Source organism: Perca fluviatilis, chromosome 15 (genome assembly GCF_010015445.1).
Source record: "Perca fluviatilis chromosome 15, GENO_Pfluv_1.0, whole genome shotgun sequence".
Taxonomy (NCBI): domain Eukaryota; kingdom Metazoa; phylum Chordata; class Actinopteri; order Perciformes; family Percidae; genus Perca; species Perca fluviatilis.
The window spans coordinates 3,996,579-4,022,409 of record NC_053126.1 but is presented as its reverse complement, the minus strand read 5'-3'; the positions used below and the strand labels follow the sequence as shown (position 1 = coordinate 4,022,409).

General features: G+C 42.2%; 1 protein-coding gene across 1 annotated transcript in view; it reads right to left on the bottom strand.

Moving 5' to 3' along the window:
• Nucleotides 1–4,598: 4,598 nt before the first annotated feature.
• The window catches only part of grb2b (growth factor receptor-bound protein 2b), a 43,253-nt gene continuing 22,020 nt past the window's right edge, over nucleotides 4,599–25,831 (bottom strand). Inside the window, exons 3-6 of the mRNA XM_039824446.1 lie at nucleotides 14,745–14,842; nucleotides 9,704–9,826; nucleotides 8,631–8,799; nucleotides 4,599–5,326 (exon numbers count right to left, since the gene is read on the bottom strand). Coding sequence (XP_039680380.1) covers nucleotides 5,141–5,326; nucleotides 8,631–8,799; nucleotides 9,704–9,826; nucleotides 14,745–14,842 — 576 coding nt within the window. The 3' untranslated portion in view covers nucleotides 4,599–5,140. The remainder of the gene's footprint in view (nucleotides 5,327–8,630; nucleotides 8,800–9,703; nucleotides 9,827–14,744; nucleotides 14,843–25,831) is intronic.

The window sequence follows — 25,831 nt, the reverse complement described above, 5'->3', positions numbered from 1 at the left end:
TCGGTTTTCTTTTTAATTGCGAGGTCTGATATCAAATCAGAGCTAAGAATGCAGCTCTCAGCCCCTGGTTTTCTGACGTTCCTTCAAAACTGAAAAAAAATCTGTGCTTTCAACAAGCAACAGCAATTCTGCCAAGCTTGCCTGATAGTCACTGTGATGCATTACTCATCGCAGGCAAGTTTCAAGTCTGCAAGCTGATTATCATACTGCACAGACGTGTGTAGAAACCACAGGCTGCCTACAAGGAGGGAAGAGGCATTATTTAAACTTAACCTTTGGGGGGGAAAAGGTCAATAGTAATATTAAAGCTAGACTATGTTACATTTGAAAGAAAAAATACCCCATATTTCCTTTTGTAAATGAAAAGTTCAATTTATAAGCTAAAAAAAAAAGCAGCAGTGCCCTCACTCACTGGCCATTTAAAGTAGCTCATTGCAGCTAATGTTAGATATACTGTACATATTGCTGTGTTTGTTGACAATATGATTCCTATCTGTTCTTGCTACTATTGCAATATATTTTAGCATATCACAGACAAACACTTCAATGTTGACACAACAGTAAAATGAGAGATTGACTCAATGTACCACACCAGAAATTGGCACAGGTTAAACCATTCCAACAATGACTGTAGCTCACTCTTTTATGGGGGAGAATCTGTAGCTTGCTAGTCTGGCATTGCCAGACCCTCCTCCACAGCGCTGCGGAGGAGGGTCTGGCTAGACCACAAAGCATTCCGGGATGGGAGAAAAACGTGCTCTGGTTTATTGGCGTTTCTTTAAACCAATCACAAGCGCTGGACGCAATGACAGCAGCTGCATCTCATGTTGCTTAAAGGAACACGCCGACTAATTGGGACTTTAGCTTATTCAGCGTATCCCCCAGAGTTAGATAAGTCCATACATACCCTTCTCATCTCTGTGCGGGTCGTAACTCTGTCTGACGCACCCACCGCTAGCCTAGATTAGCACAGATCCTGGAGGTAACCGGCTCCATCTAGCCTACTGCTCCCATTAAGTTACTCGGGAGGAGAGAGGCAATGAGCAATTGTGTTTAGAGGGATGAGACGTCCTTTCCTCCAAAGCGTCACATGAATTCGTCAGCTGTTTGGGCGGGGATAGCAACTCCTTCAGCTGCACGGCTTCCAGGAAGGCTGCTCTCTCGTATCCTCGCCTATAGCTCCTCGATGATCCCTCCTCGATGCTCGCTCCTCTGGGCAGAAATAAGAGCTTTGAGATGGCCTTCACCGAGGAGGGACAGAACAACTTCCGGTTCAGAGGGCCGAGTAGTCGAGGAGCTACCAAATAAGGGCCATTGGGCGTACCCAGTGCCTCTGCAAAATAGACTCGGGAAGAAACTTGTTTTGGTGGAACGTGTACATTCACAAGTAGTTTTACTCGTGCAACAGAAAACTCCGATTGGACAGATAGTCTAGCTAGCTGTCTGGATTTACCCTGCAGAGATCTGAGGAGCAGTTAACCATAGTCCTCACAAATCCACCGGAGGTTAGAACAACAACACAAAGACGGCAACAGAGCAATCCCTGAAAGGGAACGTCGTCAATATAGACTAGTAGCCTTCTGAACGTGAGAGAACTTTTTACTTTTATGAAGTATTGTTGATGCCCGTATGTACAGTTGCACGCAGATTGGGACATAATACTTTGACCCTCTGCACATGAGCACTGATGCACTGATTGTGGGTTCACAATAACCAGAAAAGCAGATTGTGTCTATCGGGATATGGGGTTACAGCCACAGCGTTAAGCAGAGCAAAAATGATCGTCATACGGCGACGACTATTTAAGTTCAGGAAAAAGATCGTGGTTTGGATTGAAACACTTCCGAGGAAGTGATCCCAAACTAGATTTTGCGTAACTTCCGGTCGTACCTGTATCCCTTCTAGCCACAACCGGAAAAGCATACTGGCTTACCAACTGCAAAATCCAAATGGATGCAGTAGGACATCCTGGTATTTTTGACATATTAACCCTCATGTTGTCCTTGGGTCAAATGTGACCCGTTTTCAAAGTTTCTATGTCAAAAATATGAATTTTCTTTCAAAAATAACTTGGATGGTTCCATACACAAAACAGGCTGTGATTATCTATCAACATTTTTTTTAAATCGAAAATTAGGTATAATTTAATATGAATGAGGTTTATTGACTATGAATTCCATAAATGAGTGTTAAACTAGTGGTCATTATTTGATAAGAAGTTGGCCAAGAAGATGTAACACAGAATTGGGTGATAAGTTATACTTGCTTTAAAAACAAACCAAAACAGACAGAGGACAACACAAGGGTTAAGTATTAGGATGCAGTGACGGACTGGCCATCTGGAATTTGGACAAATGCCAGAAGGGCTGCCCCCCTATTGGCCACTACTGATAATATGTCTTTGGTTAAGTTATTTTATGCATGGAGCCACAAATATGTCTAGATTGTACTGCGGCGAGGCGCGTGGAAAGATTCAGTTGGAAGGCAGAGTTACAAGCTAGGTTATTAACAGAAATAGGGCCGGTGTGTTGCAAATACCAGGGCCATTTTTGGTTTTTTTATCCCAGCCCGTCACTGTTAGGATGGCAGTATGGGTATTGGAACGCGGGGAGTGTGTTTCAGGCCCCGTTTACACGAAGGGAAGACGGAGATATTTTCCAGCGCTTTGGCCTCTCATTTACACAAAAACCCTGTTTTTATCACAGAAAACGATTATTTCTAAAAACTCCGGCCAAAGTGGAGATTTTGGAAAACTTCGTTTGCACGTAAACTGAGATAAACTGAGGTTTAGGCAGCCGAGAGAGAGAGGACGTGATTGGTTGCTGTTGTTGCTATTGTCGGGATTCTGATTGGCTAACGTGGGCTTGAGCTTCTCGTTACACCGCCACCTACAGGTCTGGCGTGCTCTTGACGGCATATATACACGGGTACGTGTAAACAAACACTTTTCTGAAAACGGAGAGGTTGAAATGTACGTTTATGATAATAGCCGGCCACGTGTAAACGTAGCATCAGAATTTAGGAGTTATTTCCCCACTCAGGTCCATGAGGTTTGCCTCATCCAAAAAAAGAGAGAGAGAAAAAAAAAAAAAAAGACTACAAAAAGAAATGATTCTCCTTTTTTTAATAATTGCATTTTATTAATTGAAAAAAAAAAACAAAAAAACAAATGCAAATAAAAAAAAAAAAAAAAAAACACGAGCAAAAACAGGATCATTAGGTAAGACAAGGCGAGAGACACTTAAATAAGAAGAGTTCCATGTTGGTGAGGATAAAAGGTGAAGGCGGGTTGATGTAGGAGGCGGGGAAAGGGGAGGCTGGGCATCGTTGGATAGGACAGGTTGGATTATGTACACCGTTTCTCACTGCAGGACTGGCAGGCCCCCGTAAAGGGGAGAAGAGGGGGAGGGGGGGGGCTCAAAGTAGCAGGTCGGAGACACTGAAACACCAGAGAGAAAGGCACTATCCAGAGAGAACAAGAAAACAGAAGCCAGTAACAGAAACACATACACACAGGACCAGAAATCAAAATGTTTGACAAAAAAAAAAAGTGCTTGACAACACGCCACATTGGACAAAAGGAGAGAAAAAAAAAAATAACTTTTACATCATTGAAGCTGATCTCTCAGCTTTTAGCATAAAAGACAATCTCTCAGTTTTCTGGACTGTTTACTGTGCCAGCTGCGGATCAGCACTGGTGATTACACAATGTGATTATCCAAAACCCAGCCTCTTTGCTACGTGCAGGTATAACAAGGAGGAGAGCGTCTTGCGTATGCACGCATGTAACGAATGTTTGTGAACATGCACGTGAACTACCCGTACATATCCTCATACGCCACTCGCTTGAATGAATATCGACATCATCACTGTCTCAGCATGTCTTTAAAAAAAAGTCGCTTGCATGGTTTGTGTAGTTCAGTTCTCCGACCTTGCTTCCCTCATGTTAATGTCTGTGGACTCAAGTCAGCTACATTCACTGCCCAAGTAAAATGGCTGCAATAAATACATTGGCTTTTGAAAAGGTGTCTGACCTTTTATACAGGGCTTTGTAATACAACAGCTTCTTGCAGCATTCATGGCTCTACTTGCTGGTCAACATTGGCTTCCTGACAGGGTTAGTTTCTTCTCAGAGAACTAATGTCACTTTCCTTGCGATATAGACAAGAGAAACCTTTTCAAATGGAATTTATCACCCCTTAAATATCACGCTGTCTTATCTGAGAGCCCTCAGATAGATTCAGAAAAAACAAAAAACTGACAATTTAGCACATCCTAAAACTACTAGGTCTTATCCAGACTAACAAAAGACTGAACATAATTTACAAATGAAAAAAAAAAAAAAATACAATTTGTGATGAGAGGTAAAACAGACAAAACACATACAAATATATAATATATATATTCTTAAAAAATGGATTCTCTCTATAGTCGATTTATTTATACAGCCGATGGCTGATGTACAATGCTCAGGTGCCAATGATCTCAGACATGGAAACTTGCTGTATAGTAGATTGCATTTTTTTCCTCTCTCTCTCTCTCTCTTCTTTTTTGTACATTTTTGAAAACCATTTCTTCTTTTTTTTATATTTTTGATCTTTTTTTTTCTTCTTTAAAACAGAGTTAGGATTTATCGGTAGGCATTTCATTTTAGGCGATTAAAACAACATGCGGCAAAGAAAACTAAACAAACACAAAAGGAAGGCAGAATGTTAAGAAGTTAAGGAGAAGACAGAAGCAGCTGTGGGAGCGGTAGAATCGTTTGGTTATCTTCGCGGGATGGTGCGCTACTCTTTAGTTTCTCTGCATTTAGATTTCCCTCAAAGACAGTTCAGTCCTCGCCGAGGCGTTCACTGGGGAGGTGAACATTCTGCACAAGTAAAAAAGTTGATTTTGCTCAGCTGCCACCCACTCAGCGACGCCTACGGCAGCACTACTCCTGTTTTATCTCTCTTTTTTCAGTTGTTTGCGTTCTTCCTGTCTGCTCCTGTTATCGTGGGATGGCGAAGAGGGGTGGAGGGGTGGTTGGGGGCTTGGATGGGGGCTGATGAGATCGAGAACGATGATGACGATGATGATTATGGTGGTGGTGGTGATAGGTTGCGGTTGTGGCTGTTGTGGTTTACATGGTCAGACTGTTTTACATGTTCCGATTGACAGGCGTGACGTAGTTGCGGGGGAACATGCCCGTTTGACCGTGGCAGCCTCCTTTCCACCAGTTGGGGTCAGAGTTGTCCAGGACCTGGATGAAGTCTCCGCGTCGGAAACCCAGCTCTCCTTCCTCCTGGGGGTCAAAGTCAAAGAGCGCCTGCACATATGTGGGATGCTGTTCGATCAAAGGAAGAGAAAGAGAGGTCACGAGGGTTAGCAAGGGTGTGATAAGATGATGTGCCAACAAAAATACTCAAAAACTTCACTTTGACACCAGTTCCTGAGTTAAGGCTAACCTTGGTTATGCAATATTATCAATATTCAAATGCTCTCCACCGCAAATACTCCAGAGTACGACACTGGGTTTATACAATTTGTACAATGTAGGAGGGATAATATCCAACAAAGTTTGCTTTGCAGTCTAATAATGTGCAGGCAAAAAAAAAAAAACTGCTGCGAAATTTAAAATGTGTGACAGAACAAAAATTTGAAAGGTTGATCATACACCACCTACAAAAATAAACACTAGCATCCTGATAATCTCTCTGCCCCTTCCTGCTATCTATCACAGACCCGTTTGCTGTGTAGAGCACTGGCTCGCTTTCCCTCAGACTGCCTTATCTGCATCTTCTCGTCATCTCTTTATTTGTGGTTTTGGTCACACTTCCTCTCTTCTTTCCCCTGCAGCTGTCCCTCAGAGCTGCGGGCTACCACCTTCACTGGAGCTTACTTCCTCCGCCTACTGACGTCTAGACTCTCGCAAAAGTTTGTAATGAAATCTGCTTTGGTTTTCACAGAGAAGCTATGATGTCCATTTTTGAGAGGTTACGCAAATACAACTAGCACCGAGCTCTTTAGCTAAGCATCACAGTTGCTATCTTTATCTACAGTTTAATACTGACGGCAAACACCTGTGTGTCAGATGTTCAGGTTACCAAAAGCTTAGCCACACTTACCAGCCAATCAGAGAGTGTTTTCAATGGCAATGATGAATTGTGAATTAAAACTCCACTGACTTTTTATGGAAGTCAAACGCACATTGAGTAGCCTCCACAGTTCTTCCCCTGCTTTCTTCCGAAACTACTGAATTCAGAAGACTAAGGCTGACCCGAATGTTTCGAGGCTTCTACTGTTGCCATAATAATCGACTTCCAAATCAATATTCAAATGCTTAGTTGCTGTTTTATTTTTATTTATTTATTTTTTAAAAAGGTATTGCGTTGTGGTGCCGTTGTGTGTGCGCGTTACTGAAAGAGAGCGGAGGAGATGGAGAGAGACCGACATAACATGTCCCTTAGTTCGGTTTCTTGTCGCTTCCAAAATATTTCGGCCTGGCTACATTCTTAACCCTTGTGTGGTCCTTCGGGTCCCGGTGACCCGAAGGACAAAACAAAGGTTAATGCAGCACCTTGGTGCTCGTTTGTACAGCATTTTGGTCAGCTTAAACAGTGTTTAAATGTGCTAGGAAACAAACTTTACTTAATTTACAAGAGACAGGGTTTAGAGAGCAATTCTCAACAAAATAAACTGAAGTACATCATCCTTGTGTGGTCCTTTGGGTCCCGGTGACCCAAAGGACCACACAAGGGTTAAGCGAGTTAAACGGGGAATCTTTTCAACCACCGGTTCAGTTTCACTGCAGTGTGGTACATGATGAACTCCCCAATGCTGCCAGCACCCAGAGCTCCTCGCTCTCCGCCGGCAAAAGTTCCCCCAGATGACGCGAGACACATTGGGGTCGTTTGCCATCATTACATCTATTCTACATAACTAGCGTCACTGTGTGTAATAAAAGAGAGAATTAGATGGTTTGCATGTGGTTAAGTGGACGACCAACGTGCTCTTTCTCTTCCCGGTTCTGCGGTCTTGAGGGCTTAGCTTCCCCTCTGATCTGGATCAGAGAAAGGGCCGAGCACCAGCCGACGTTTGCATTTACAGTGACTGCACTGACGGCGACGTTACGCTCCTACGAGTCAAAACTCCGCAACAGCTCAATCATGTCACTGCCGTTACTTACTTCTTTTCATCCCCTATGGGACATCCGGCTGCAAAGAGAGCTCTCCATCTCATTTATTCCTTGGCAACATGCCACGCAGCTCCCTGTGACAGCTGCATCTGGTCTAGCAGCTCCTCCAACTTAGAAGAAGAAACACCGGCTAGCACGACCGTTTCGAGCTTTTTGAGGGCCTGAAGGACAGCACGGTTGTTGCCGACTTGGCCTTCGTTCGTGGTGTGACTGATTCACCTGTAGTCTCTAATCTTTTCAGATGCACTTAAATAAAAAGGTTGATGATTGATCATATTATCGATTTCAAAACATGCAAAACGGTTACTGTGTTCTGTTTCAAAAGTCAGCAATACATAACTTCTTGACTGTTTTATTTTATACTTTAGAAGTGCAATAAATGAACGCATTATAATCGGGAAACCGTGATTATTCTTCAGACTATAATTGTACCAAATCTAACAAAATCTATAATCGTTTCATCCCTATTCACTACTAAATAGTTTATGTACCACATCATTCTGTAAAAAAGTCTTAAGGTGACAAGGGCTGCAACTAACGATTATTTTCATTGTGGATTAATCGGTTGATTATTTTCTCAATTGGTTGGTCTGTCTAAAAAAAAAGACAGAAAACGATGACGTCCTCAAATGTCTTGTTTTGTCCACAACTCAAAGATATTCAGTTTACTGTCACAGAGGAGAGAAGAAACTAGAACATATTCACATTTAACAAGCTGGAATCAGAGATTCCATAACAAATGACTCTGAAACAGATTAATCAGTTATCAAAATAGTTTGTGATTAATTTAAAAGTTGACAACTAAAATCGATAAATCTTTGCAGCTCTAAAAGCAACGTTATTTTTGGGGGGGTTTTAGTTTAAGAGTAAATGAAATGCCAGAGTGTGCTCACTCTTAAGGCCGTTTTATGGTTCTGCGGAGGCTCCATGCAGAGCTTTCGCTGTCTGCTACGTAAGTGGCCTGGTGTTTATACTTGTGTGCGTTGAGCCGGCATGTGTGTGTGTGTGTGTGTGTGTGTGTGTGTGTGTGTGTGTGTGTAGAGCGAGGGAGAAGTGAGAGTGAGAGAGTGACGGCGATTAGCTTCGGAGCGAGTACTGACTCTAGAGTCACAGTGAGAGACACATGTCGCTTTTCCATTACATGGTACCTGCTCGACTCGCCTGGTACCTGCTAACAGGTACTTTTTTTTAGTACCACCTCAGTCGAGGTTCCAAGCGAGCCGAGGCGAGACCAAAAGGTGACGTGAAAGCGACGGAGGGGTCAGTGTCCTGAACAAGCCTGCCATTTTTAAATAGTTTAGCCAGCGGTGCTTTTTTTTTTTTGCTGCCTACAGCTTCATTTGAAACAAAATGTGTCTTCTGGCTGCGGCAACAACACACCTTCGACGTTCTGTGTGTGTGACACGTTAGGTCATGGCAGTTTACTGCGGCCTTTAGGGATGCAGATTCTTACCTGGGGGACCTGCTCTATGTCTCGCAGAAAGATTTGTTGATTGCGAGAGACCGAGGTGGAGCGGTGGTAGTCTACCAGCTCGTTGAGGGAGTTAAACTTCACCACCCATAGGAAATACTTTCCAGCCCCGTCACGAAGAACCTTGAAGTGCTGGACGTCATTTCCAAACCTGCACGAGGGCACAGAGACGAAAACTATGAGGAGGAAAAGGAGGGAGGAGCTCTTCAGCAAAAAAGGTACAGTTTCTGACAGCCAGCAATGCACGGATTTAAATAAAAAGATAGTGGAACACACACACACACACACACACACACACACACACACACACACACACACACACACACACACACACACACCACACACACAACACACACACACACACACACACACACACACACACACACACACACACACACACACACACACACACACACACTGCATTTGATAAGCAAGATTAATGTCCCTGTGACAGACTGGTAAGTATTAGTCAAATGAATCCGTCTGATGTTGGCATGGTAAAGTGGAATCAGGGCAGTCCAGAGAGTAATTAAGATCCATATCTTGGCGTCAACTTTACATGTGACCTGCTGTGACCTGTTGTGTCTTCTGGGAAGGACGGACTGGATAGAGACGGATAAGGGGCAATGTGCTCTGTCTGTACGTGTCAGCTAAAACCGTAAGATCTCACAGGGCAGACGTCCAACACACACACACACACACACACACACGCACACACTTCACAGGGCAGACATCCAACACACGTGCACACACACGTACACACACGTACACACACACACGTACACACACACACACACACACACACACACACACACACACACACACACACACACAGTGCCCATTGGTCACCAGAGGGCAGCGCTGAGACTTCACAAGAATAAGGAAGAGGCTGTGCTGATGACTCAGACATACCAAGTATGGAAACCGATGAACATGACCACTTGTGAGGAAACTGTACACTGATGTAAAAAGGATAATGTGTGAAACTGTATTTATAGAAAATAGTGTTGAGTGTGACGTGTGTTCCTCCTGTACGTTCGCGCGGCGCTACTTACTTCACAGAGAGGGAGAAGTCTCCTGGTGCGCTCTCGCTCTCTCTGATGAGGAAGGCCCCGTCATGCCGCTGTTTGTTTAGCATCTCCTCTGCTTTGGCCCGGGGAATCTTCCCGAAGAACCACCTGGAGGAGGCAGGAAACGGGTACAAGTAAGCCAGGGCTGCAACTAACGATTATTTTCTCCATTAATCGATTCGTTGTTTGGTCTACAAAATGTCAGAAAATAAAGATCAGTGTTTCCCAAAAAGCCCAAGATGACAAAAAATGTCTCGTTTTGTCCACAACTCAAAGATATTCAGTTAACAGAGGTCACAGAGGAGAGAAGAAACTAGAACATATTTACATTTAACAAGCTGACAGAGAATCTTTCCTCTTTTTTTTTTTCAATAAAAATGACTCCAACCAATTATTCTTGAATTAAAATAGTTGCCGATTATTTTAATAGTTGACAATTAATCAAATATTTACAAGTCTAAAGTAAGCATCGAGAAAGCTTACCCAAAGCCACCCCTTAGCCTTCTTCTCGCATAGACTGGACCCATGGAGTCTATTAGAACTCTAAATGGCAAAAACCCTTAATTTGTGAAAATAATAAAAGGCACAACACTGCCTAGTATTGTACAACATATATTATAAGTGTAAAGGCACAGCTATGTCCATTTTTCTTTTATATTGCTTATTGTGTTAATGATAAAAGTAGTACCACAGTGTAATAACTTTTTGCAGGATTTAGTTTCCTTTCCCTTCTTACATTTTGCTGCTTTTTTCCCCGCAATGTTTGCCGCTTTTTTGGACATTTGGGCTAATAGTAACAGGAAGAGTCTAGCCCATCATGCATTGAGCAAAAGGTGGGGTACACCTTTGAATCTGTCGGTCTATCCCAAAGCTACCACACACACTTTTTAGTTTTAAAGATTATTTTTTGGGCATTTTCGGCCTTTATTTATATAGGAATGCTGAATACATGAAAGGGGAGAGAGAGGGGAGTATGACATGCGGCTGCTGCGTCGAGGAGTAAAACCTCAATATGGGCGCCTGCTCTACCAGGTGAGCGAACAAGGCACCCACAGACACTCACATTCACACCTATGAGCAATTTAGAGCTTCAATTCAGCCTAACTTCAAGTCTTGTAGGCTGAGGGAGAAAACCGTAGCGGACAAAGTGAGAACATGCAAACATCACACCTCCTGCCGGTTGACAGGTTTGACCTAAGGAGACAATCGTGGGGAGAGGGTGCTAACCACTGATCCACCCAGCAGCCCAGTGGCAACAGTCAACGAGGTAAGTTATACACACATAACTACATTTATTTCAGCGTTTACTCTGAGTGGTATTTGGACCATACAGGGAGACCCCTCCAGCATCAACAAAACTGTATGTTCACACCTGGAAGAAAGGAAAAAGTTACACAAGCATTGGCCCGTCCTATGGAGCTGCATTGTCCATCCGTAAACCAGGAAGTAGATTAGTCATTTAATTACAGTGGGAAACAAAAACACACCAAATATTTTTGCTCCACAATTCTAATGCGCACTCGCAAACACCTGTGTTTCAAAGTCTCCGAATCGAGAAGCAGCTAAAATAACAGATTCCATTTGAGATTTAAAGTCAGAAAGTTTTTTTTTTAAGTGGCCTACATTTATGTTTAGTTGCATATGTGCTGCAAATATATAAATGTGAGAAAAACCCTGACATAGAGAGGGCAAGACAAATGGGAGGCAAAGCCAGTGAAAGCTCTTTACTCGTGTAAATAATTAAAAAGTACAATCAGCCAAAAGATGGCATCTTGGCTCCTTTACACGTGGGTGGAAATCAATAATGAAATGGCCAACTCTTGATCTGCTTTGCATCGGTGCTTGGCAGCAAAAGCAAGCATGCACACCGAGTCGCTTTCCGTGTTTGATAAAAGTGATAGCAGAGCAATTAATGGAGCCAAGGAAACTATCAGCACGCCCACACCCCACCCATGCACGAACGTATTCATGCTGCTCTACCACTTTAATTCTAGGGCTGCGACTCACAATTATTTTCACGTTTTTCACACTTTTCTCTTAAAGTTAGGTTAAATTATAAAGAAAGCTGGTCAGATTAAAAAGGTTTAAAAACATATTCAACTCCGTATCCACACAAACTTCTAGGGCTGCAACTAAACGATTATTTTCCTTGCCAATTAATCTGTAGATTACTTTCTTGATTAATCGATTAGTTGTTTGGTCTATAAAATGTCCAAATGGTGAAAAATCAGTGAAAGATCAGTGTTTCCCAAAAGCCCAAGATGACATACTTAAATGTCTTGTTTTGTCCAAGACTTAAAAGATATTCTGTTTTCCGTCATAGACGAGTGAAGAAACTGAAAAATAATTCACATTTAAGAAGCTGGAATCAGAGAATTTTTCCATAATAAAACGACCGATTAATTGATTATTCAAACCTAAGCATTAGCCACAACGACACAATTACTGTTGGGCAGAGGAAAAGATCCATATACAAACAGAAAGGACTGACTTGGAGCAGAGCCATACTCTATTGTGCCCTGCTGTATAGCACGGCTGTGTGTGCATGTGTGGGTGCCTGGTGCTTTCGGGTGGCACTCTGTTATCACCACAATGGGAGGCGAAGGCAAACTCCAGACACTTCATCACTGTCACCACCGTTTCTCGTCCTACTGTACTGGGGTAGTTTTCATCAATCAAAAGTTTACAGTAAATCTATATTCTACCCACAAACAAAATGATTTCACTAAAATATAGTTCCCACAGGTTGCAATATACTGCGTAGGTGTAGTGCATCATATTCTTCGACTGCACCAAGACAGGTCTGGCTCAAATTATTAAAAAAATAAAAATAAAAATACTTTTGATGGCGTCCTAGGATGCGGAAACACTTTAAAACGGAGCCCATTAACGCAAGTAACATGAGACATTAGACAACCTCCCAATCGCTGCAGTCTGTCATTTGTGGCTCTTCTGGGATCTAGCCTTAGTGCAAATTTGGCCCGCTGGCTATTTCACTATAAAAATTGCACAGAATGATCTGCACTTTAAAAAAAAAAAAAAAAAAAAAAAAAAAGTGTGGAGTTTCCATCACAGACTGTATATAAAGATGGATGACGAGTCTCCACTTCCTCCCACTGTACAAAAGTGAAGCCAAAATCTCCCGGATACGGGCACCGCCATCTGTAATGTTAGAGCCAGAGTCTGCGCGGTAGTGATCGGGAGGGGGAGCCGCGGTGTCGATGTCCCGCCCAATTGCGAGCCAACCGGATCGAATGGCAACGCAGATTATAGTGCCTCATTAAAAGCGGTCCTTCCAGAAAAAATTTGATATTTTTTCAGAGTTTTTTTTGTGATTGTTGTGGGCAAAAATCTTTGATTATGCGGCACGTTTTCTTAAAAAAATGCGATGGAATATGCGGGATATTTATGCGATGAAATTGCAGGAACTTGCAAAAACTGCGGAGAAAAAGTGATTCCTCCAACCCAACACCGTGCTTTTTGATGATGTTCACGTCGCGTAATTACGTCACTTCATAACGTTCCCATGGCAACAGGGGAAAATGGCTGCTCTTGTGTATAATAAATGCAACATTGTTCAACTTTCTGCTAAGGTATATTATGGGACTTTTTTGCAACGAAAATGCAGGGATTATGAAATCATGCAGACCAGACCTAGGTGACATCCCGGGACAATTATGAACAGCAACATTCCCAAAGCCTCAAATGTTGGTCTTAACAGAGCAAAAGAACTTTCCTGCTCACTTTGGTGATAGGCAGGGTTTAGAAAAACTGCTATTATTTGCTGTTGAAATATTGAAGTAAAATGAATAAACTAGATTTGATTAGATTGAACTTTATTGTCATTGCACATGTCACAAGTACATAGCAACGAAATGTAGTTAGTGTCTAACCAGAAGTGCTTAAGCAGTGATTAAATAACATATGCTACAGTATATACAGAGCGCTAGGTATGAAGAATATATAAATATATAGATATGCGTCTATATAAGTGTCTTATTACTACAGGTATGTACATGCTATGAGTATGGTAATACAGAATAAATAACCATACATTATGTACAGTGGTGCAAACTACACGTTAGTTATTAAAATGACATGGCCGTGTTGGCTCAGTGGGTAGAGCAGGCGCACATATATTTAGAGGTTTATGCCTCGACGCTGAGGTCCAGGGTTCGACTCCGACCTGTGACGATTTCCTGCATGTCTTCCCCCTCTCTCACCTAGCGGTCCATTAAAAGGCGAAAAAAAAAAATATTCTTAAGTAATGAAAATGAGACCAATTTATATAATTTTCTAATCATAATTTTCTCTTGGAAATTCAGCATTAAGGTATCGGGAGGGAAAAAGAATCGGTTTTGTGTTATTTTTAAACAGTAACTGATGCTGCCGTTACGCTGTGATGCTCGGTCTCGTCTGTCTGTGCACTGTGACCTCTGACTTTATCAGATATAAATTAGTTTTTCTCTACGTGAGAAAATGGACACGTGGCGTGAGAGTGTGTGAAAAGTGTGGGCCAAATTCTACATGCACTAACATTCATATGCACGTTGTATTTCCACACCTGCTTCGAAATACCAACACATTTACATCCTCCATTGCAACAAAACAAAAAATGTACATTTGCTCACACCTCAGCAATGATGCAATAAGGTCAATATTCAATTAAGCGTAAGAGGCCTGGAGCACATTAATAAAGAGAGTTAATCTGGCACTGAGCGCAGTTCAAGAGGTAATGTCCTTTAAGCCTCTGCCAGGCGTTCTCTGAAGTGGTTTCACACACAAACATAACCAAGGCATTACATACAATCAAGTCTCATATGTGTGAACAGGACACGTGTAGTTCAAACATGCGCAACCTGAGCAACTGACAGTCAACATCCAAATTTATCAGTACAGGCAGAGAGAGAGAAAAGAGAAACAGTAGCAGAATGTCATATAGTGCATGTACATGTTCAGTGTAATGCACACTTTCATAGATACACAATCAAAAACTGACAGAGAAACTGGGATGTGTAATACTTACGGATGGGCTTTCATCTCTATGTAATTCTTGGGAATGAAGCCATCTTTTCCGTTTAGCTCTGCCTTGTACCAGTTCTGATCACACTCTTCATTTAATACCTGGTGTTGACAAAAAGAAAGAAAGAAAGAAAGAAAGAAAGAAAGAAAGAAAGAGAGAAAGAAAGAGAAAGAGAAAGAAAGAGAAAAAGAAAGGAGTCGTTCAGGTTAGTGCCGCAAACAAATGTCAACAATGGACAGCAATCAACCTCCTAAATTTAGCTTTGAGCCATTTCCTTTCATTTCCTGTGACTTCAGAAGCGGCATGAACTGAATGTTAGACAACTGCTTGGTAAATATTAGGTTTAGGAAACTACAAAACTAACAGCAGGGAGATCAGCAGGCAAATATAATCTAACAAATACACTTTAAAACCTTTGAAAAAGATAGATTCTAATTAAAAAGGACCAATAATGTGTCTGTATGTGAGTTGCACCTTGAGCTATAGAGACTAGTTCAGCAGAGCCCTGCAGTGACACTGACAGCTGGGAGGGCATTTATGTCTGACAAAGTATGGCTACAGTGCAGGTGTGCTGGGCCAGTGGTGCATCAGTGTATGTCCAAGTTAATTTGCGAGTGCCACTTTGTCTATGTGTGAGCGTGCTTATGAGGGACGGGCTGTGCTGAAAAACAAATTAACCTTTACGATGCAGTAGATAACAAACTAGAATTACCGCCTTGCATTTGTATGCCTCCGCCAACCAGTCAAGTTGCAGTTTACATCCATATCTGAAGATCTATACAATCACTACAGTTTCAAGGCGGGCACTAGGGCTGCACAATATGAGAAAAATATCTAATTGCGATTATTTAGACATGATTTACGATATTGGAGGGAATTATCATTTTTGTATCATTATTCTCATTGAAAATACTGCGATTTGAATGTTGGAGTAGTCCATATTGCGATTTAGATAAAATTGCGATTAATTGTGCAGCCCTAGCGTGCACCCAAGTTTAACTTAACTCAGTATCCGACCCCTTGTGTTCCTGAGTTTTAGTACAAAGTACAGATTTAAAGAAGAAATAAAAGAAGAGAAAATATACATTAATAAGTAAAAGTAGTGCACATTATTCTTCCTTTAACTACACTTTGCTGGTGGGAAATATTAACTGCATTTCAGCAACATCTAGATATGTACACAATTCAGAGGAAAACTAAGCAACAGCATTGAGTCACGCAGCCTTCATCTGAATGATGTTGCAAAAACCAGCCAAAGCCTGTTTGGTAATCCCAGCCAAGCGTACGGCACGATATAAAGCCTGAGAAGCGACAGAAAAGTAAAAAAAAAAAAAAAAGATGCTGTGATGCATGTCACGCAACCAAGCAGTCACTTGTTCGATTCTTTGAGCAGCTTCAAGTAAAAACACTACGAGCATTCATCTCAACGCTTTCATCCAGTCAGACAGAATAAAGTACTGTAGAATAACTCCGTTTTACTCAGAAGAATTACGTAACTGCATCACGTTTGTTAAAAGCCATTTCTTTCAACGTCTTTCATGACAACTCATCTGCATAATTCAAAGAAGAAAAACATTTTGGCTGGATTAAAGGTCCTATGACATGCTGCTTTTTGGATGCTTTTATAGAGGCCTTAGTGGTCCCCTAATACTGTATCTGAAGTCTCTTTTATATAGACCTTAGTGGTCCCCTAATACTGTATCTGAAGTCTCTTTTATATAGACCTTAGTGGTCCCCTAATACTGTATCTGAAGTCTCTTATATAGACCTTAGTGGTCCCCTAATACTTTATCTGAAGTCTCTTTTATATAGGCCTTAGTGGTCCCCTAATACTGTATCTGAAGTCTTTTATATAGGCCTTAGTGGTCCCCTAATACTGTATCTGAAGTCTCTTTTATATAGGCCTTAGTGGTCCCCTAATACTGTATCTGAAGTCTCTTTTATATAGGCCTTAGTGGTCCCCTAATACTGTATCTGAAGTCTCTTTTATATAGACCTTAGTGGTCCTCTAATACTGTATCTGAAGTCTCTTTAATATAGGCCTTAGTGGTCCCCTAATACTGTATCTGAAGTCTCTTTTATATAGACCTTAGTGGTCCTCTAATACTGTATCTGAAGTCTCTTTTATATAGACCTTAGGGGTCCCCTAATACTGTATCTGAAGTCTCTTTTATATAGACCTTAGTGGTCCCCTAATACTGTATCTGAAGTCTCTTTTATATAGACCTTAGTGGTCCCCTAATACTGTATCTGAAGTCTCTTTTATATAGACCTTAGCAGAGGTGTATAGTCCAGGTGCCAGAAAGTAAAAATCCTGCCATGTTTTTGGATCTGCCTCTACATCTAGAACAGGTGTTTTCACTAACGAGCTCATCTACCTGGTAGAGGAGCTGGTTTAGTGATGGTTGGGACAGCTGCTGGACAGGATTTCTACTTTCTGGCACCTGGACTATACACCTCTGGACCTTAGTGGTCCCCTAATACTGTATCTGAAGTCTCTTTTATATAGACCTTAGTGGTCCCCTAATACTGTATCTGAAGTCTCTTTCCTGAAATTCAGCCTTGGTGCAGAATTACAGCCACTAGAGCCACAATGAGCTTTCCTTAGGATGTGCCATTTCTGTGTCTGTAGCTTTAAATGCTGTTGAGGAGGAGAAAGGGGGGGGCAAGGTGGAGGGTGGGGGTGTGGCCTTGACCAACTGCCACTTTGCTCAAGCCATGATGTGTCTCTCTCTCTCATGGGTGGACCAAATTCTCTGGGTGGGCAAAGCAGAGAAAGGGGAGGTAACCTTGCTCCTTATGACCTCATAAGGAGAAGATTCCAGATCGGCCCATCTGAGCTTTCATTTTCTCAAAGGCAGAGCAGGATACCCAGGGCTCGGTTTACACCTATCACCATTTCTAGCCACTGGGGGACCATAGGCAGGCTGGGGGAACTCATATTAATATTAAAAAAACCTCATAAAGTGAAATTTTCATGCCATGGGACCTTTAAAATAATCGATTCTCCAATTAAAAACGATCTTTGCTTGAGTGATCTGACATTGATTAATACAATCTCAAAATCAATCTTTTTTAAAGATTTTTTGGGGGGGCATTTTTACGCCTTTATTGACAGGACAGATGAAGACATGAAAGGGGAGAGAAAGGGGGGAATGACATGCAGAAAAAGGGCCACAGAGCGGAGGAGTCGAACGCAGGCCCGCTGCTGCGAGGAGTAAACCTCTATATATGGGCGCACGCTCTACCAACTAAGCTATCCGGGCGCCCTAAATCAATCTTTTAATACATCCCTTTTCACCATGGATGTATAACCCACCACAATCTTTTAGGGGGTCAATTCTTAATGTAAACATTAAACTGGTGCATTAAATGCAAAAAAATATTTGAGAGTTGCTTCTTTCCTATACAATTTACAGCACACTTTCTCTGAGAATCTCTTTTATATCCGAGCAAAATTGGTAATGTAACTGAAGTTTCCCTAACATAATTGGTATCGAATCAAAAATGTAATCGAATCAGGACCTTGTGAATCAGAATCAAATCAGGAAATCATTAGTGATACCCAACCCTATTGGATAAGGCAGGATCAGTGGAGTTTTCTGCCAAAAGAAGACGCGCAAGGATACACAGAAAACAGACACAAAAAGACAATCTTCAATGCATTTTTTCTTCTTCTTCCTCTCCCATTAAATTCATAATTTCCCCACTAACCCAAGCCGAGACAGCTGTCCAATTGGCCCGTGTAGTGTGAGTGGCTGCATTTGCTCCAGTGAGCCTGCAGAATGCCAGCTGTCACTGGCCTCCCCCAGCTGCTTGTCCTGCACAAGACCAGCATTACTGGTTTAGGGAGTGGCCTTGGACAAAAGCATACATAGATTATGTCTATAGGTGCATGTGTAACACAGTGGATATATAGGTATTAAAGGACATCTGTGATACAGAAAGATGGAAGGGAGCCACATGGGAAGAGTGTGTTTATGCTAGTCGATGTGGCACTGTCTGAGCCAAGACTCACACAAAGGGCCTTAGCCTCTGGGATGTATGTTGACACATTAAACAGACCTTTAAGAACTAGTGCCTAAAAAGGCAGACTGATCCAACACTGCGCTGCCTTGCGGCCAGCTGACATGCAGTTTTCTGCTCACATCGGCACTGGCAACTAATGGTCAACTGCGCATGAAGAGTGACAAGACTGTACAGCCATTAGGGCTGATTGATTACGGAACAAAATCACAATTATTTTGGTGTCTTCAAATCCAAACTGTTCCCAGACAACGGAATTTGCTCTCCCCTTCTTCTCTCGTCACCAGATACCACAAACAGGAGCTCGCTGACTATTGGCTGAGTGAGTTTTTGTGATCGTTAGGAGACCAATGAGCTAAATGCAAACATCAGCATGCTTACATGCTCACAATGCTTATGCTAGCACGTTGATTTTAAAATGGTCTAATGATCATAATCTGAGTTTAGCATATGAGCATGCCAACATTTGCCAATTAGCACTAAACAAAGTACAGCTGAGGCGAATGGGAATTTCATTGGTTGGCAGGTATTTGGTCATAACTCTAAGTGTGACCAAATAGATGAAAAGTCAGGGGATCACCAAAGTCTGTAGTATTCATTGTCTGGGGACCATCAATGTCTGTAGCAAATTTCCTGGCAAGCCATTCAAAAGGTCCTTAAAATATCTCACTCTGGACCACAAATGTCACTAATGGTGTTGGAGAAGAGGTCAGTGGATCACTGACATGATTAGTAGACATCCTCTTGAGACAAAATTTCAAGGCAATCCATTGAATAGTTAAAATACATTTTCAGTCTTAACCAAAGTTGTGGATCGACTGACCGACATTGGAATCTGTAAAGCCAAGACGCTAGCATGCCTAAAAAAATGTAGAGGGGAAAAAATAAGAAGAAACCACAGAAAATTGTATCGTTAACAGCCATTCAGTCATCTTGCTTTCACGGACTGCCTCTATGGACATTCAACATGCTCAAACAGCTGATCTGCTGTCAGTAGAATCACACCAACATGCCAAGAACCACGCGTTGCAAAAACTGTGTGTGATTATTAGCCACAGACACCCAATGGCTGCCCAACAGCCTGATCTGGGCGTGGTGTGTCAGGGCCTTAACACATCTTATAGATTCTGTGAACTCCAAATAACCTTTTTACTTTACTTACCTTTTTACTTTTACTGCCAACACACACACACACACACACACACACACACACACACACACACACACACACACACACACACACACACACACACACACACACACACACACACACACACACACACACACACACACACACACACACACACACACACACACACACACACACACACACACACTATCTGCTGGCCACTGAGCAGCTCCACTGGTTGAGGTTAAGGGCCTTCAGTGGTGGTGATGAGGGAGGGACAAGCACTGCTCTGGGTGGCTTTCCCCACCCAGATTTGATCCTGTCGGTCTGGGGATTGAACCGACGATCTCCCTGTCACAAGCTCGCTTCATTAACCTTTAGGCCACCGCTGCCTCACTCTCCATGGGAATGCAGAAACAAACATACACACAAACAAACTGTACCACTTCCATTGGAGCTGAGATACTTAAAAGCAAACAAGGAAAAGAAATTAGGCTCACATCCTTGGTGCAATGGGACATTGGCTCACATTAGGGATGCTAAATTTGGATTTATTTTTAGAAAGCCGACCTTTTTTAACCGACAAGCAGGCAACTGGGTCCCAGTTCACCCTTCCGGGATGCATGGACATAGTTTCCACATTTAGCGTCCGCAGAATATTGTTTTTAACAGTTACTGAGAGTATTAAAATCGGTCAAATCGTATTGTCGGTTAACTGTTTAATGGTTAATCATTAAAGTGCTCATATTATGCTCATTTTCAGGTTGTACCAGAATAGGTTTACATGGTTTAATTTTCAAAAAACACCATATTTTTGTTGTACTGCACATTGCTGCAGCTCCTCTTCTCACCCTGTGTTCAGGTCTCTGTTTTAGCTACAGAGTGACACATCCTACTTCTATACCATCTTTATTGGGATTCGCACATGCGCAGTAGCTAGGTAAGGCTCACAATTGTTAGCTAGCTGTTTCTCTAACTGCAGTCAGTACAAGACAGGATTAGCCGGGAGACTTCTTCTAAACGAGGGCACACTTCCAACTTTGTGTGGAATCCCTGCAGAACAGGGACATGGAAGTAGTTCTTTTGTAGATTATGGTGAACTAGTGTGTGTTGTAGCAGTGTTTTGCCATTGAGAACTAGTGACGTAGAAAGCCGTGCATATTTTGACCAGCTCACCCGGAGACTGAAGACCGGACACATTCAGAAACCGTATCTCACTCAGAACAGCATGGATGTTTTTTTTCAAGTTTGTATGTGTGTGGAAGCACCAGAGACACAAAATAACACCCTTCAACATCCGTAGCTCACATAAACGGTTGTGTTGGTGCCTCAATGATGCTGACAGTAGGAGTAAACGGCAGCATGGCTCCTAAGGCCCCGATCAGACAGAGCGCACTTTAGCAGCCGGGGGGAGGCTTTTTGTAACTGTGTTCACTGAGAATGACTGCTTTTACTCGCCGTTTTTGCCTTGCTGAGCGCCTTACGTTTTTTTCTGCAGGAGTAGCCTGAATGCCTCGAGGTCCACAGCATGAATGCCTCGAGTTGAAAAACTTCAACTCCGAGCAGAAAAAATGCCTGACGCCATACAACTTCACAGCAAAATAGCAGCAGCCTAAAACCATAACTGCCGGACCATTCCTCGGCTCTGAGGGGTGCCAGGCAACCAGCGGTGACTCCCGGAAGTTACTGTATCCACCTAGCGGTTTCACCATTCCCAGCCTTTGTACAAAGCTAAGCTAATGACTGCTGGCTGTAGCTACATGTTTACCTTACAGCCAAATGAATGGTGCTGATCCTCTCATTCAACTCTCTGCCAGAAAGCAAATGAGCGTATGTCAAAAAATAAATTGAATACTCTGAACAGACATCTCAAAACGACACTAAAACCTGGCACATATACAATAAGTGCCCATCCCAACTGCTGCAACCAACTTGAAAAGTATTTTTTTAAAGTCAAATTATCTTAGAGCGTTAAGGAGACATTTGTTCAACACATTTAAAAAGACAAGACCTGGTTATTAAAAGAGTTTGATTGTTACAATACGTCAAAGCCCAGTGAAAACACTCGGCTTAGACATGCCTTTGGAGTTACATTTGAACTTAAATGCTTACTGCTATCTGGTGGTTCTACAAACCAAAAGAATGGCAGCCCATGAGGAAAAGCAGAAATAAAATATTTGCTTGTCTGGCAGTTTTTTTAACCATACAGAGAGCAGACAACCACAGCATTGTGCGAGACTGAGCTCTGTGTCTGTGTTCCAAGCCGAGCCAGCATTGTACTATTGCACTTCCGTGGATGAGATGCATTCCCTCCCTCTCTCATTCTCTCACTGAAGATTTTTTTTGTCTCTTTAATCTGATTGAGCCACAATAGTTGTAGGAGTTTCTATTTGAGAGGCTAAGGTCGGGGCCAGGGATTATCTTGTCCACAGCTGCCACTGTAGACGCCATCCTCCCCCTGCCATTCTCTCTTGCACACACTAAAATATTATAGCACTTACACTTACAAACCCACTACGCTAAAAATGGGTAGCTTTCATTTACAGGAGAACCTAGTCCACAACTACTAATTCAGTATGTCTCTGTAGAACAATGAAAATATAAAATATCACGTGTAAATCCATCTGATAAACAGGATTGCAGAGTTTCATCGTCATTAATCATCTTCATTCTTCACAGGCTATTTTGTCTAAACACTAGAGATTTAATGATGCCCATGTGGAAAAAGTGGTGCAACATAATGGGATTTCTTTTCTTCTGTCATCTAATGAAAACAACGCAGAAACTCAAAATGTTTTAATCATGTTAAAGTATTCAGCATGAACAGAAATGATGCCTGAAAAGGATAGATGCTGTCACGATTTATTGGTGGGTCCACACTGGGTTGCTGCGGGCCTCATGAAGTAAGCCTGTAGTTATTTTTAAACCATGTTCACTTTCTATACCAATGCAGAGCAAACATGGATATTTGCTGGCTCTTTGCTTTTGATATGGTGTAAGTGACCCTGAGGAGATTAGATTCAAATCCTTACTTTCCCCTTCCCGGCCACCTAAAACTGAACGTCACAAAGTGAAAATCCTTTGTATAACACTAAGTATGTGGATAAAAGAAATAACCATGCTCAAGAAGTCATGATTGCGTAAGGTGCAAGTAAGGCAGACTTATACAAAGCATTGCCTAACACGAGATGGAGAAGGAAAGTGTGGTACATGACGGTGAGAAAAAAAAACCTGGAACCAAATAAACCACGTCTGCACAGTCCACATGGGATTGCAATAAATCAGGAGCAGGGATTACCCTGGAGTGTGAGTTAATCCGAGTGTGCGGCAGGTCAGACCAATTGAAAAATAGACAAGATAAAGCTTCATCAGAACCTAAGAGACCAAAGCCTGTTGGGTCTGCCACAAAGTTTAATGAAACTGAAAGAGTCCATTTTGTTGTCCGTTTGCACACCATGACAACATCAGCCACTGCTTAGTTATCTAATCAGACCACAGACAATTATCAGTTACAACAATGTACCTGGTAATATGCAAAGTCAAAGCCAGCTACTGGTAAGAAGAGCCAGTGGACCAAAGCTGAGTGGAAATAAACATTTTAATGAACCCACAAACGCTACAATATCAGTCCTATTTCTACAGAAACAGAGCAGTGGTTCTTTAGGTTCAGGGCAGCAACCAAGCCCCCAGGAGGTGCGCTATGTCCAAATGCCACCATGGGCTTAGCGGATAACAGTGGTACTGCACCCCATGGCCCAGAAAGACTTTTCACATAGACATTGCATGGTTGTAATTCACCGTGTGTTCTATTAATACATCCATGGTATTATCTTATGATACACCCGAGGGATGGATGGATGGATGCTGTAAAGCCTGTTACGTGGATGTAACTTCATTAGCGTTTCCCAAAACTGCTAGGGCTATCGGCTAGTAGCTAACATCAGCGGTAGCTAGCATGGGAGAACAGTAACACTGTACATAGATAACGTTACAGACATAGTGATTACATCGCCTAAGCTATATAATGGAGCTAGTTAGGTAGATAACGTTAACGTAATATCTTATATGTCCCTAAGAGCCGATGTGGGTTTAGTGTTTAACGCTTATCTTACGATACATCCGAGGCTGTATGCTGTCAAGCCTGTAGCATGGATGAGAGATCAAGCCATGGATGTATTAACAGACGCTTTGTTCACAACACTGCAGGCTAACCTACTAGCCAGCTAGCTAGTAGCACGACATAATAATTACATCTCCTTGGCTAAATACACCTATCGTTTATTTAGCTAAGCACGTAAACGATCGGGAACAACGACAATGTTTAACGTTAGGGAATATTTTAAACAATGAAACGGCAAGTTCATGTTCGCTACGTTTACCGATGTAGAGACGCGCTAGATGGCTAAATTTGTCTCTTTCGCCCGATTGTCGTTGAGAAATCTCAGTTTTGATTTTAGTTTTTGCAAGTTCAACATGGATTATAGGTCGAAAGTTGAATGAACGAGTACCTATGGCCTTTTGATTTCTTACAGGGTGAGTCGTTGTTGCCCATAACACGCTAGCATTCTGCTAATGAATGCTGATTGGTCAGTGAACAACTGATTACGATCGGAGATCCCGCTTGACGGCATCCGAAGCAGAGCCTGAATATCAGAGTGAATATTTCGGCGTGGTCTTTAAAACATCAGCAAACCTCTTTCTAGCACGTGTATTGACAGAGAGAGCCTAACCTATCAGCTGTGTTGTCGATGTCTCGAGAGAACAAAGGAAGTGACTCAGAGCTTGCCGTAAAGCAGTATCTCTGGCCGTGTATGTGTATGACGTCATTGACATTTTAAAAGGCTTTTTAGAACAAAAAAGCGACTTTAAAAAAAATCTAACACCCAGCAGTGTGTATTTTCTTTGCCTCCCCTTTCGAATGCAACATTCAAATTACTAGATCAAATTACTATAAAAAATTATATCCTGAGAAAAGTGGATTTTGAGGGGTATAGCTCCATAGAGTCCCATTCATTCTGCACTGGCCTGTGAGCGCCCCCTATATGGAACTCTGGTGGAACTGCAACCAGTTCAGAAGCCAGAAGTAACGAGGGAGTGAAACTTCTTCCTATATTAGAAATTCTTTGGAGAAGCTCATGAATGCGCATGTTGCTACCGGTTGCTACGACAACACAAACAAATTGTTGCTAGTGCGCGTGTCCACCGTGACGTCATGGGAATGCGGAAGAGCCGAGCTCCAGGTTGTCTCATTGGAACGTACGGGGGGGGAAAAATGTGGATCAGCGTTTCCCAAAGCCGAAGAGGACGTTCTCAAAACGTCTTGTTTTGTCCCCAAATCAAAGATATTCAGTTTACTGTCACAGAGGAGAGAAGAAACTAGAACATATTCACATTTAACAAGCTGGAATCACAGAACAAAAAATAAGACTAAAATGACTAAAAGATTAATCGAATATCAAAGTAGTTGACAAATAAATTCGATAGTTGAAAACTAAATCGATTCAGCTTTAAAGTTCTAGTTATTAACGCAATAAAAAGGCAAGGGAAATGCGCAGGCATTTGCAAGAAAATATAAAAGTTGACCTCCGTTCAGGTGCAGACACTGACAGACAAAGATGACAAACTACCTTATAAAAATCAGCTCAAATTTAAAAGAAAAACGGCAACTTATTGAGACTTCAGCTTATCACCGTATCCCCCAGAGTTAGAGAAGTCCATACATACCCTTCTCATATCGGTGCGTGTCGTAACTCTGTCTGACGCCCCCACTGCTAGCCTAGTTTAGCACAGATCCTGGAGGTAACCGGCTCCAACTAGCCTAGCTTAGCACAGATCCTGGAGGTAACCGGCTCCATCTAGCCTACTGCTCCCAATAAGTGACAAAATGACGCCAACGTTTTCCTATTTACATGTTGTGATTTGTATAGTCACAGCG